Source organism: Tachypleus tridentatus, chromosome 13 (genome assembly GCF_004210375.1).
Source record: "Tachypleus tridentatus isolate NWPU-2018 chromosome 13, ASM421037v1, whole genome shotgun sequence".
NCBI classification, from domain to species: domain Eukaryota; kingdom Metazoa; phylum Arthropoda; class Merostomata; order Xiphosura; family Limulidae; genus Tachypleus; species Tachypleus tridentatus.
The window spans coordinates 260,807,556-260,822,451 of NC_134837.1; the positions used below are offsets into that span (position 1 = coordinate 260,807,556).

Sequence of the window (14,896 nt, forward strand, 5' to 3'; positions counted from 1 at the left end):
CTAGGTGTTAATACCCGTGTTTTGTATAGTACGGATAACCCATTACGTGACTTTGTGTTTAACAAGAGAGATAAAAGACAGCTTTTATTATTAGGAACTTCAATCCTTTTGATCCGTTCGATAACCATCCCTAAATGCATGCTGTTTCTCTGTACACTGTTGCTTGCAATCCTTTTAACTATTGTCACAAACACAAGAATATTCCTCGCATTACTGTGTTCCTGTTTTTTCAGATTGTTACACCTACTGAAAAACATTTACCTCTTTACTGAAATTTATAAATGGACGTAACGATTTTCATGTAGGATTCATGTACAACACAAGAACAATCCTGAAAAATGTACTTACAAAATAACACAACTGGATCAAAAGGTAAAACAAAAAATAAACAAAATGGAGATTTGATATGCTGACAATGGATAAAAGGTCACAATAAATCGCAGAAAGCAGACTGTATAGATAAAGTGAAAGGTCGATATCTATATAATAAGAGTCGAGAAAAATGTTCGGGACAAGTTCATGTTAAATTTGTTTGTTAAATTTCTAAAAAAGCTACACGAGGGCTATCTGCGCTAGCCGTTCCTAATTCAGCAGTGTAAGACTAGAGGGAAGGCAGCTTGTCACCATCACCCACCAACAACTGTTGGATGAGAACATCAGAATCTATTTCGTCTTAGGATAAACGTTATGAAGAAAAGAGTTCTGTACAGCTCGGACTAAAGAAGTTTTTAAACTGTGTTTAAATCCACGCGGTATTCAAAACGGTATTAGTTCTATTTTAATAATTGAAAACTGGAGTTTGTGCTTTACAATGAACTGTACAAAAACGGGGTAGGAGATATCTCTCACGCACACTCAATATACTTATGAAAGACAGAAACATGTGAGTTGAAAACTAGCATGTTAAAATATTAATACCATCATTAATCTACACTGACAAATCGCAAATCATTTTTACTAACTAATATTAAGAACATTGTCTTTACTTATTGTTTCGTGAATGTACGCTTACTAAACACATTAACGGTGATTTTGAAAACGTGTGTGTTTTTCTTTAGCAAAGCCACATTGGGCTATCTGCTGAGCCCACCGAGGGGAATCGAACACCTGATTTTAGCGTTGTAAGATTTTGAAAACCTATAAAGGTACAGAAATTCACTGCAGTCTGGTGTTTCATAGAAGCTTAACGCGCGCATCTGGATATGTCGATGGTAGAATATACAGCCAGTACATAAGAATAAAACATAAAACTCGAATTTCTTTCTCAAACATTATTATTGAACTTGAACGGTCAAATGTAACACATCTGTGGTCTTAGAATACAGACAATAAATCGGGTTATCTATCAAAATACGGACTGTACATGCGTCGAATACCTTTACAATTACGCAGATTACTTTATTGTATACAGAATAAAAACTGCGAACGCTATCTACTGTTGTTGTCTTCCCCTTCGAACGCTATTTATTGTTGTTGTCTTCCCCTTCGAACACTATTTACTGTTGTTGTCTTCCCCTTCGAACGCTATTTACTGTTTTCGTCTTCTCTTATAACTTGAGTCGAGACAATCAAACATAAACAGATTGACTCCAAACTCTCACAAAAAATATGAAAAATGTAACGAAATATAGTGTGTAAGATAAAAAACTAAAAACATATAATTTAACACGGATTCAACGGCGATGACAGTGAATAAAAACACAAACAACACTATAAGTGACATTTCACATGCCTTCGTCAATAACTGTAATTGAAAAATATACAGTAGGTCAGCTCCACACTTAAGATTACTGGTTAAAGTCCCGCTCTGATGAACATCCACTACTAAAACACGTCATGAGGTAACTTTACTGCATGTTGGCGGATGTTGGTTCATGGGATTTTTATGCCAATCTCTCTTCGGGTAATATCAAAAGTTGTTATCCGCTCAGGACTCACCCAGAAGTTAAAAGGTGGAATTACTGAAAACAAACAGTGAAAACGAAAATTTCATATTACTTCTCGTAATGTAGCTTGAATTGTAAAACAAGCTTCTTGGAAGTTTGTTGACCATGAGAAACGACAAAAATGTTTTCCATCTAAAGAACTGAGATCTCTCGCTTCTGGAAATATTCGCGCCTCACATATTCTATGTATAAGAAATGCTGTTGGTCTCGAATTTGTATGTAGTTTGAGGAAACTTGTATAAATCGGTTAACACAGCAGGTTCAGCCCCAACACAGACACCTCAATACGCAATAACTATTGTATTTTTTAAAAGAAAAAAATCAACTTTTGTGGTTTACAAGAGCATCCCGTCTATATCAGTAACATAAAAATAATTCAAACCCACGTGCTACCAGCAACGTATCGATTCGGGACAATAGCATCTAATTAAATAGATCTATTCCAATAAAAATATCATTTTATTAAACACTTAATGTACGTAACCTTATTTATTAAATTTTTCCCCTCAAATTGTCTGTCTGGTTGAGAATTAAATTCACGTCAACAAATTATTAACTTTCCGCAGTTCTAATCCAGGAAATATGTACACTGCGCAGATCAGAAAAAAATGACGTAATACACGACAAGTACACATATTTTTAAATGGCCGAAATACTGCCAGTGCTCAGATAATTCATTAAGCAGTAACAAATACGTAAAAACTTGGAACATTTGACATTCAGTCAGTAACAGTACACAATATGTGGAAACTTGAACATTTGACATTCAGTCAATAACGTTCAATATATACGTATAGATCGTTTAGAACAAATGCAGTGATTTTTACACTCTAGAACATCAGCTCGTCAGTAAACACTGACCCGTCTTTTAGCAAATAATATAAAAAACGCTTCAGTTGGTCAGCGATGGCACATAAACAAGTACAAAACGTAAGCCTAAATTAAAACTAAGGTTAATATTACGGTGAATCTGCACTTAGTTTACTTACCTGACTTTTCCTACTTCTTTCAGGTTATGAAGGTTACAGTAAGACAATATTTTATATCAACAGGCAATAACAATAATACTAACCCATTGCAATGTAGAATGTTAACAGTGTTTACTTACCCACTGCGATCTGCGTATTAACAATATTACTTACCCATCGCAATCCTGCATGTTAACAATGTTTCTCTTCGTATGTCCCAGCAACTCTGGAAAGAAACACCAATTTCATTAGCAATATGGCGGAGATTTAAAAACATTCGAGATCTCATGCACGACATGTAAAACATAAATATAACCAAGTAACTGTGTCAGTTGTTACGTCTTTATCAATCCAGTTTGAGAGAGCTACTTATGAAGAGATTACAAGTTTGGAAAAAAAAGCACATTTTAACACTTAAGATAATTTTTAAAAGACGTCAAGAGTTTGTGCAGTAATCTTCCGTTCCTGCTAAACCCAACCATGCATACACTAACTGAAATAAGCCTGACACAACAAACTAAAAACTCTCTACCTCCCACACCCTACCATGTCTACACTGCCTGAAATAGCCCTGAAACAAGAAATTAAAAACTCTACCTCCCTACCCATACCATGTCTACACTGCTTGAAATAAACACAAAACAACAAATTAAAAAATCTCTACCTCCCTACCCATACCATGTCTACTCTGTCTAAAATAAACCCAAAACAACAAATTAAAAACTCTCTACCTCCCTACCCATACCATGTCTACACTGCCTGAAATAAAGCCAAAACAACAAATTAAAATCTCTACCTCCCTATCCATACCATGTCTACTCTGTCTGAAATAAACCCAAAACAACAAATTAAAAAATCTCTACCTCCCTATCCATACCATGTCTACGCTGTCTGAAATAAACCCAAAGCAACAAATTAAAAACTCTCTACCTCCCTACCCATACCATGTCTACTCTGTCTAAAATAAACCCAAAACAAGAAATTAAAAACTCTCTACCTCCCTACCCATACCATGTCTACTCTGTCTGAAATAAACCCAAAACAACAAGTTAAAAGACTCTGTACCTACCTAACCCTACCAAATCTACAGTGCCTGAAATAACCCTGAAACAAAAAATTGAGAAATTCTAAACCTACCTAACCCTATCGTATCTATACTGCCTCAACTAACCCTGAAAAAGCAAATTAAAAATCTGTGCTTACCAAACCCACTGTTTTTACACTGCCTCAAATAACCTTGACACAACAGGAATAACAAAATAAGAAACTGTCTCGACTTGTACACTAACAGTAGTAATTAAAGTTTTTAAAGAAAGCAAATTCAAATGACATACGTAGGCAGGAAACTACATAAATCTTGGAATGTTTTGTTTGTTTTTGAATTTCGCACAAAGCTACTCGAGGGCTATCTGTGCTAGCCGTCCCTAATTTAGGAGTGTAAGACTAGAGGGAAGGCAGCTGGTCATCACAACCCACCGCCAACTCTTGGGCTGCTCTTTTACCAACGAATAGTGAGATTAACCGTCACATCATAACGCCCCCACGGCTGAAAGGGCGAGCATGTTTGGCGCGACGGGGATGCGAACCCGCGACCCTTAGATTACGAGTCGCACGCCTTAACACACTTGGCCATGCCGGGGCTTCTTGGAGTGAATTACACATGTAGAGAAAGATAAGTCAATGTGTTACGGAAAATCTGTTACTATTGCGAGAAATAAATGTCCATGAAATAAGTTCCCGAGCAGAATAAAACACGGTAAACACGCCATGGGTAAAACGTGCGGGAAATGAAATAGACAAGGCGGCGCGAGAGACATGCGGACTTTTTTTTTAAAAAAAAAGAGAGTAGAAAAAAAGTTGATTCTATACAGAGAAATCCACATGGTATTTATCACACAGCTAGAGGGTTTTTTTGTTTTTGATAGCATTTAATGTAAACCTGTCGGAACAACTAAGATAAATGAAACAATCTACATTAGGCCTATATTTTTGTACTTTGTTCACTTTATGTTTCTAAGGGTAATAAAAGAGGTACACAAATAATACTCCACGCACAAGAGAAAACATCCATAAATATAGATGAGTAAACTAAAACATGGTGCGTTTTCTCCTTCCAGAGTCCATGGTTTACGCGTAGTTAAATACAGAACCATGCGTCTACAGATTCATGGTTTTACGGTTTACATCAAAAGTTAATAAACGGGTCACCCGAAATTTTTACTTCGAATCACACAATAAACTGAAGAGTTTCCTACATTTTCCACACTTCGTAACAGAGAGATTACACACTTTGACATTCACACGTAAAGTATTCTCCACTCACAAACATATTCTAACTCCTTCTATAAGGTTTTTAAAACACAGGGGACCAAAACGCGGATCTCGTAAACTACCGCACCAATCATAACTTGAGTAATAATTTTTTAAGGAGGTAATATTTTTATAGCTGGACAACAAATAAAACAGATGAAATTTCCACAAAAATGTTTCAGATCTAACCAATAAAAATTACAAACAAAAAGCGCTAAATTTCAAATATAAAACAAACTTAAAAAAGCATTTGTTTTTTAGTAAAATTCTGATGTATGTTGCAATAGAAAAGCAAGGCACATCCATTAATAACTGCTTTTATAAAGAAACACTTCAGTCAACTCTACTGTGTGATGTAATGCTGTGGTAACTAGTAATTATACCAGTCCAATGGACAGGTACCTCTGATATTTATTATAACAAATATTCTAAGTCGCTAACTCCTTATATCAAACAAACTCCAAATAAACAAGCATAAATGTGCTGTATCGTCAGGCCTTTTGATGCCAAAGAAATTGAAAAACATACTATACAAACGTATATATTGGTTCGTGACGATTCCGATATGAAACAAGTAATATCAAGAAGAAGCTTACCCAGCAACATATTCTATTTAGTCCTATAACAGTTAGAACCTCAACAATTTTAAAACCAATTAAGACATCAATATTCTGAGAGCTAAGACAACGCTAGGCTTGGTAGAGTAATATACTCAACAGTTTCATAGATAGATTATCCGAGTTACAAGAGAGTAACATGTAAAAAATCATGCTATAAAGCCAAAAACTCTTAAGTTCGAAGCTGAACTATCTGTTTCACTTTAGCAGCAAGCTCACAGCAAGCCTCAGATCTACACAGTACGTCACGCATGTAGAGTCATATCGACTACGATCAGACGAATAACAAATGTTTCGAACTTAAAAAGCACAAACAGAACAAATTAATTTAACTTCACAAATGAGAGCCTTTAACACTTAACATATTTTAGGGTTAACATCATTTGGTTTCAAATTTATCCATGTATACAATATAACTATATTAATAAAAAAAAAAACATTCCAAAATCGTGTGACTCTAATAAACACGGGGTGGTTGTTAAGTAATAATTGGGGTGGTAAAGAACCCACTGAAAGCTATAAAAACACCCGTAACTAAACACGGAGTGGTTGTCAAGTAATAATTGGAGTGGTAAAGAACCCACTGAAAGCTATAAAAACACCCGTAAATAAACACGGGGTGGTTGTTAAGTAATAATTTGGGTGGTAAAGAACCCACTGAAAGCTATAAAAACACGGCGTGGTTGTCAAGTAATAACTAGGGTGGTAAAGAACTCACTGAAAGCTATAAAAACACCCGTAAATAAACACGGGGTGGTTGTCAAGTAATAACTAGGGTGGTAAAAAACTCACTGAAAGCTATAAAAACACCCGTAAATAAACACGGGGTGGTTGTCAAGTAATAATTGGGGTAGTAAAGAACCCACTGAAAGCTATAAAAACACCCGTAAATAAACACGGGGTGGTTGTCAAGTAATAACTAGGTTGGTAAAGAACTCGCTGAAAGCTATAAAAACACCCGTAAATAAACACGGGGTGGTTGTCAAGTAATAACTTGGGTGGTAAAGAACTCACTGAAAGCTATAAAACACCCGTAAATAAACACGGGTGGTTGTCAAGTAATAACTAGGGTGGTAAAGAACTCACTGAAAGCTATAAAAACACCCGTAAATAAACACGGGGTGGTTGTTAAGTAATACCTGGGGTGGTAAAGAACTCACTAAAAGCTATAAAAAAAACCCGTAAATAAACACGGGGTGGTTGTTAAGTAATAATTGGGGTGATAAAGAACCCACTGAAAGCTATAAAAACACCCGTAAATAAACACGGGGTGGTTGTCAAGTAATAATTGGTGTAGTAAAGAACCCACTGAAAGCTATAAAAACACCCGTAAATAAACACGGGGTGGTTGTCAAGTAATAATTGGTGTAGTAAAGAACCCACTGAAAGCTATAAAAACACCCGTAAATACAAACGGTGTGGTTGTCAAGAAATAATTGGGGTGGTAAAGAACCCACTGAAAGCTATAAAAACACCCGTAAACAAACACGGTGTTACTGTCAAGTAATAATTGGGATGGTAAAGAACCCACTGAAAGCTATAAAAAAAACGGTAAATAAACACAATGTGGTTGTCAAGAAATAATTGTGGTAAAAAACCCACTGAAAACTTTAAAAACACCCGTAAATATACACCAGGTGGTTGTCAAGTAATAATTGGGGTGGTAAAGAACACACTGAAAGCTATATAAACACCCGTAAATAAACACGGGGTGGTTGTCAAGTAATAATTGGGGTGGTAAAGAACCCACTGAACGCTATATAAACACCCGTAAATAAACACCAGATGGTTGCCAAGTAATAATTGGGGTGGTAAAGAACCCACTGAAAGCTATAAAAACACCTGTAAATAAACACGAGGTGGTAGTCAAGTAATAATTGAGGTAGCAAAGAACCCACTGAAAGCTAAAAACACACCTGTAAGTGAACACGGGGTGGTAGTCAAGTAATAATTGGGGTGGTAAAGAACCCACTGAAAGCTAAAAAAACACCCGTAAATAAACACGGGGTGGTAGTCAAGTAATAATTGGGGTGGTAAAGAACCCACTGAAAGCTAAAAAAACACCTGTAAATAAACACGAGGTGGTAGTCAAGTAATAATTGGGGTAGCAAAGAACCCACTGAAAGCTAAAAACACACCTGTAAATAAACACGGGGTGGTAGTCAAGTAATAATTGGGGTGGTAAAGAACCCACTGAAAGCTAAAAAAACACCTGTAAATAAACACGGGGTGGTAGTCAAGTAATAATTGGGGTGGTAAAGAACCCACTGAACGCTATATAAACACCCGTAAATAAACACCAGGTGGTTGCCAAGTAATAATTGGGGTGGTAAAGAACCCACTGAAAGCTATAAAAACACCTGTAAATAAACACGAGGTGGTAGTCAAGTAATAATTGAGGTAGCAAAGAACCCACTGAAAGCTGAAAACACACCTGTAAGTGAACACGGGGTGGTAGTCAAGTAATAATTGGGGTGGTAAAGAACCCACTGAAAGCTAAAAAAACACCCGTAAATAAACACGGGGTGGTAGTCAAGTAATAATTGGGGTGGTAAAGAACCCACTGAAAGCTAAAAAAACACCTGTAAATAAACACGAGGTGGTAGTCAAGTAATAATTGGGGTAGCAAAGAACCCACTAAAAGCTAATAACACACCTGTAAGTGAACACGGGGTGGTAGTCAAGTAATAATTGGGGTGGTAAAGAACCCACTGAAAGCTAAAAAAACACCTGTAAATAAACACGGGGTGGTAGTCAAGTAATAATTGGGGTGGTAAAGAACCCACTGAAAGCTAAAAAAACACCTGTAAATAAACACGGGGTGGTAGTCAAGTAATAATTGAGGTGGTAAAGAACCCACTGAAAGCTATAGAAACACCTGTAAATAAACACGAGGTGGTAGTCAAGTAATAATTGGGGTAGCAAAGAACCCACTAAAAGCTAAAAACACACCTGTAAGTGAACACGGGGTGGTAGTCAAGTAATAATTGGGGTGGTAAAGAACCCACTGAAAGCTAAAAAAACACCTGTAAATAAACACGGGGTGGTAGTCAAGTAATAATTGGGGTGGTAAAGAACCCACTGAAAGCTATAAAAACACCCGTAAATAAACACGGGGTGGTTGTCAAGTAATAACTAGGTTGGTAAAGAACTCGCTGAAAGCTATAAAAACACCCGTAAATAAACACGGGGTGGTTGTCAAGTAATAACTTGGGTGGTAAAGAACTCACTGAAAGCTATAAAAACACCCGTAAATAAACACGGGGTGGTTGTCAAGTAATAACTAGGGTGGTAAAGAACTCACTGAAAGCTATAAAAACACCCGTAAATAAACACGGGGTGGTTGTTAAGTAATACCTGGGGTGGTAAAGAACTCACTAAAAGCTATAAAAAAAACCCGTAAATAAACACGGGGTGGTTGTTAAGTAATAATTGGGGTGATAAAGAACCCACTGAAAGCTATAAAAACACCCGTAAATAAACACGGGGTGGTTGTCAAGTAATAATTGGTGTAGTAAAGAACCCACTGAAAGCTATAAAAACACCCGTAAATAAACACGGGGTGGTTGTCAAGTAATAATTGGTGTAGTAAAGAACCCACTGAAAGCTATAAAAACACCCGTAAATACAAACGGTGTGGTTGTCAAGAAATAATTGGGGTGGTAAAGAACCCACTGAAAGCTATAAAAACACCCGTAAACAAACACGGTGTTACTGTCAAGTAATAATTGGGATGGTAAAGAACCCACTGAAAGCTATAAAAAAAACGGTAAATAAACACAATGTGGTTGTCAAGAAATAATTGTGGTAAAAAACCCACTGAAAACTTTAAAAACACCCGTAAATATACACCAGGTGGTTGTCAAGTAATAATTGGGGTGGTAAAGAACACACTGAAAGCTATATAAACACCCGTAAATAAACACGGGGTGGTTGTCAAGTAATAATTGGGGTGGTAAAGAACCCACTGAACGCTATATAAACACCCGTAAATAAACACCAGGTGGTTGCCAAGTAATAATTGGGTGGTAAAGAACCCACTGAAAGCTATAAAAACACCTGTAAATAAACACGAGGTGGTAGTCAAGTAATAATTGAGGTAGCAAAGAACCCACTGAAAGCTAAAAACACACCTGTAAGTGAACACGGGGTGGTAGTCAAGTAATAATTGGGGTGGTAAAGAACCCACTGAAAGCTAAAAAAACACCCGTAAATAAACACGGGGTGGTAGTCAAGTAATAATTGGGGTGGTAAAGAACCCACTGAAAGCTAAAAAAACACCTGTAAATAAACACGAGGTGGTAGTCAAGTAATAATTGGGGTAGCAAAGAACCCACTGAAAGCTAAAAACACACCTGTAAATAAACACGGGGTGGTAGTCAAGTAATAATTGGGGTGGTAAAGAACCCACTGAAAGCTAAAAAAACACCTGTAAATAAACACGGGGTGGTAGTCAAGTAATAATTGGGGTGGTAAAGAACCCACTGAACGCTATATAAACACCCGTAAATAAACACCAGGTGGTTGCCAAGTAATAATTGGGGTGGTAAAGAACCCACTGAAAGCTATAAAAACACCTGTAAATAAACACGAGGTGGTAGTCAAGTAATAATTGAGGTAGCAAAGAACCCACTGAAAGCTGAAAACACACCTGTAAGTGAACACGGGGTGGTAGTCAAGTAATAATTGGGGTGGTAAAGAACCCACTGAAAGCTAAAAAAACACCCGTAAATAAACACGGGTGGTAGTCAAGTAATAATTGGGGTGGTAAAGAACCCACTGAAAGCTAAAAAACACCTGTAAATAAACACGAGGTGGTAGTCAAGTAATAATTGGGGTAGCAAAGAACCCACTAAAAGCTAATAACACACCTGTAAGTGAACACGGGGTGGTAGTCAAGTAATAATTGGGGTGGTAAAGAACCCACTGAAAGCTAAAAAAACACCTGTAAATAAACACGGGGTGGTAGTCAAGTAATAATTGGGGTGGTAAAGAACCCACTGAAAGCTAAAAAAACACCTGTAAATAAACACGGGGTGGTAGTCAAGTAATAATTGAGGTGGTAAAGAACCCACTGAAAGCTATAGAAACACCTGTAAATAAACACGAGGTGGTAGTCAAGTAATAATTGGGGTAGCAAAGAACCCACTAAAAGCTAAAAACACACCTGTAAGTGAACACGGGGTGGTAGTCAAGTAATAATTGGGGTGGTAAAGAACCCACTGAAAGCTAAAAAAACACCTGTAAATAAACACGGGGTGGTAGTCAAGTAATAATTGGGGTGGTAAAGAACCCACTGAAAGCTATAGAAACACATGTAAATATCTCTTAGTCTTCTTTCTTGTTTATAATTACAAAAAACACAAAATAAAAAATTCAGTGTTTCTTTAGTGAGTGAAGGTATCTTATTAAAATTATTAATTCGGCTTAGATTTAGGACTTCATATTATACTAATTTCACTGTTGTAAAAATAACAGGTCCCGAAACGATCTTTCTAAGGTCAAGTATTCTCAAGGTACTCTGAAACCATGAGAATCTCAAGTTACAAAAGTCACGTGGCATTCAAATAACGACTCAACAAAGCGTTAACTGGACAAAAGATCTTGAGCATATGAACAGTTTTATGTTACCAAGGGACAACCATATAACCACCGTCATGTTTATTATAAAGTACTAATTTAAAAGTTCAATGAACTGTCCTACATTGTAAGATATAAATAAAAAATGTCTGAACTTTTAACTGTTCCTTTTAATGTTAGTACTTTTTGTTTCAAGTTTCTGGACTTCTTACACCTGATCAATAATCAATTTAAGTTTATTTACGCTTTTTAAACACCAGGATAAACTATGGAGAAAAAAACCCATAGCTCACACACACACAAAGTTTTATGGACTTTTTTTTCTGTAAGATGAACATTTCACGACTGATCCCTGGAATTCTAAAGGTCTTTGTAACATGATGATATGTGTACTGTTTGGAAGAATAGTGAAAGAAGCACCCTCCGCTACACAAATTCCATCTTAATTTCACTCCAACTTTTCATGTCAAACTTTTGGATTAGTGTGAAACATACTTCCGTTTATTGCTGTTTTTGTACAACTTATGACAAAAGTACTACTTTTAATGGAAAAAGAAAAGGTTCCTGGCTTTTGTTACTTTTTATATGTAGTCGCTTGTGACTCAGAGATTAGCGTGGCTGGACCGTGAATCCGAGGACTCACGTTTCACCACCCACACGCGTTCTGCACTTCCTGTACGTGATAATATTATAAAACTGCTGGTCGAATCTCACTATTCGATCAGACGAGGGAAGACTAGGAACTAAGCTACTTTCCCTCTAGTTTATCGGATGAAATTAGGGGCGAGTATGTGGAGGTAATCACTGGGTAGTAAATTTTGGGAACATTATTTTGCAAAAAAGCTTTCTTTATATATGTATATATTATTATCATTATAAAAAACAAATTCCAGTAGAACATCAAGACGTTTCATAATTTATCTTTTTATCTTTACCAAGGCGTTTCATTAACAAAACAAACTTTACAGTAAGCCTAAATTCACAGTTAGCAAGTCAGACTTTGATTTACGATTATATTCTCAAAGGTCAGCTTGTTGGAGCTAAATGTTTTTACCGTTTTACTTGACACGAGTCACGTAAATTTTTTGTTCTTAACTACATGGACTAGATGTACCTGTGTTTCCTCTGTTATTATCTCTCTTTTATGGAAAGTCTAAAAGGCAGTATATTAACCAAGACAGGAACACATCACTACAGTATAAGCTGGACAATATTGAGGAATGATACTTCTATAGTTACTTATTTCAAAACCACACTTAAATAATAACGTTTTCTTATTTACCTTCACACGTTTCATAATTAACCTATTGCGGATTTCAAACAAGAATTCTGTAAAAATGTCGCATTAAATACACCTTTCATCTAATGCAATACAACATACACCTAACACAATTCATTGGGAAGATGGTAGTCTCGTGAACAGCGTTATTTATCAGTACATCTAACAACTCAACACCCATAATGTGAAATAATCTACCGTGTCACGCTGTAGTATTACTACGCTTGCTTTTTGCGTGAGAACACACTGCAGTCAACTTTTATATGTCATTTATATTTGCAACATAAACCAGATGTTTACAAAACTAGTTTTTCATTAAAGTGGCGCTTTACGGTGTTAATGTTGATTACTGAGCACAAAGATGCGAAAAGAGCCACTGGGGGTCGCTTTACGGTGTAGTGTTCAGCATTGCTCAGTTGATAAGTTCTCAACATTTCTTTAACGTGTTGTTAAATGACTTTCAGATAGTTTGTTTAACTTTTATAGAAATAATTCTCACGTTTTAGTGTTCTAAATAATAATACTAATCTTAACTAAATGATGATTTTACAGGAAAAGTAAGTTTTTTAAAAAGTGTCTAATTGAGTGTACGTTAAGGTCTTTCAAAATCCAGTATTCGTGTGGACATTTGTCAAATTCTAGTAGATCTTTTATCTTCATCTCTTCTTAAAAAACACCCACCAAAAAACACCAAAATAAACGAGCGTGTAAGTTTTAACCTACGACTGAACGTTTTCTCATTTGGAATTATGCAGACGAATCCATTAAAGACAAAACTGATTTCAACAAGTTCTCTTTTACAAGCAGACTGTAATGACACTCGATTCATAATCTGAGGGTCACGGGTTCAAATCCCCGTCACACCAAACATGCTCGCACTTTCAGCCGTCGGGGCGTTACAATGTGACGGTCAGTTCCACTATTAGCTAGTAAAAGAGTAGCCCAAAAATTGGCGATGGGTGGTGATGACTAGCTGACTTCCCTCCAGTCTTACACTGCTAAATTAGGGACGGCTAGCGCAGATAGCCCTCGTGTAGCTTTGCGCAAAATTCAAAACAAACCAAAACCATATAAATATGAGTTCGACACAGCCAATTGGTTACCGTAAGAGCTGTTTATGAGAGAATAAGAAGAAATCGTGTAGTTTGAGCTATTGGTGCGTTATAAGTGTGACAATTAACTTCGATTATTTAACGATAGATGCTGTTGACTAGCTTCCTCCTGTTCAAAATTATACACAGTAGTCTTTGTGTAGTTTAGTGAAATTACGAAATAAATGAATAAATATTTATTTATCTCACTAATATTACTTTTGTTACTGAATCTACTTCCTATATAGAAGTGTGGAAAAAGTTTAAATTACATTGTCTCAAACCCTTCCTGCATTAAACGTCGTAAATATACAAGAAAATCTTTTTGGAAACATTTCATCCTTAGCTTTGTGTCAATAACGTTGAAAGCTGATTGGTTGAAGACGTGTGCCTCGTCAGTGAGTTTGCCTATTTGAATTTCTGACAATAAGATGGAGTGAAACCCAGCATCTCCGACGTCAAGTTGGAGCTTTGTGCTAATGGCATCAGAATGAAATATTACATACATGATACTCGGTTGACTAGATACTTCTTTGACGATGGAATTTAAAACAGGAACCTTTGAAATGAAGCCTTTCAGGTTTCTAACATTGGATTGTGCCTAGAGCACTGAAATGATTTTGTATGTAATACTGGATTGGAGAATTGTGTTACTGTTAAAGGAAAAAAAGTTCCTTGATTTATAATACCCTATTTTAAGTTCTTTCCTCGTATAGTAAAATGTAGCATTAAATCTTTATTTTAAAGAAAACTGTTACCGTCACTCGATTCTATCGTTATACCAGTGTTACTGGGTTTTTTTTCCTCGTGTATTAGCCATACTTCCTTAATATTCTTGTTATATATACGATTATTTATTGTGTATTACGTTTACTTTCTTCATTCTAAAATTCTGTTTTAACTTAATAATCCAGAGGTTTGAAAATAAAAGAAAAAAAATAAAAGAATTTGGTAATTTTCAACAACAACAACAATAAGCCTGTTAAACCACAAAATACTTTCAAAATTCTGGTCCCATTCCGAAATTCGTCAATAGCAATTGGCATCTTACTACTGATAAATACCTAATAACTACCTTACTAAGTATAATTTGTTAGGGACCATT

The 14,896-nt window shown here is 36.1% G+C and overlaps 1 protein-coding gene across 2 annotated transcripts in view; it reads right to left on the reverse strand.

The window, feature by feature from the left end:
- The window catches only part of LOC143240702 (caskin-2-like), a 232,415-nt gene that overhangs the window by 169,043 nt on the left and 48,476 nt on the right, over positions 1–14,896 (reverse strand). For both annotated transcript variants that reach the window (XM_076483592.1, XM_076483593.1), the window contains exon 2: positions 3,089–3,140. In XM_076483592.1, the coding sequence (XP_076339707.1) occupies positions 3,089–3,140 (52 nt within the window). The remainder of the gene's footprint in view (positions 1–3,088; positions 3,141–14,896) is intronic.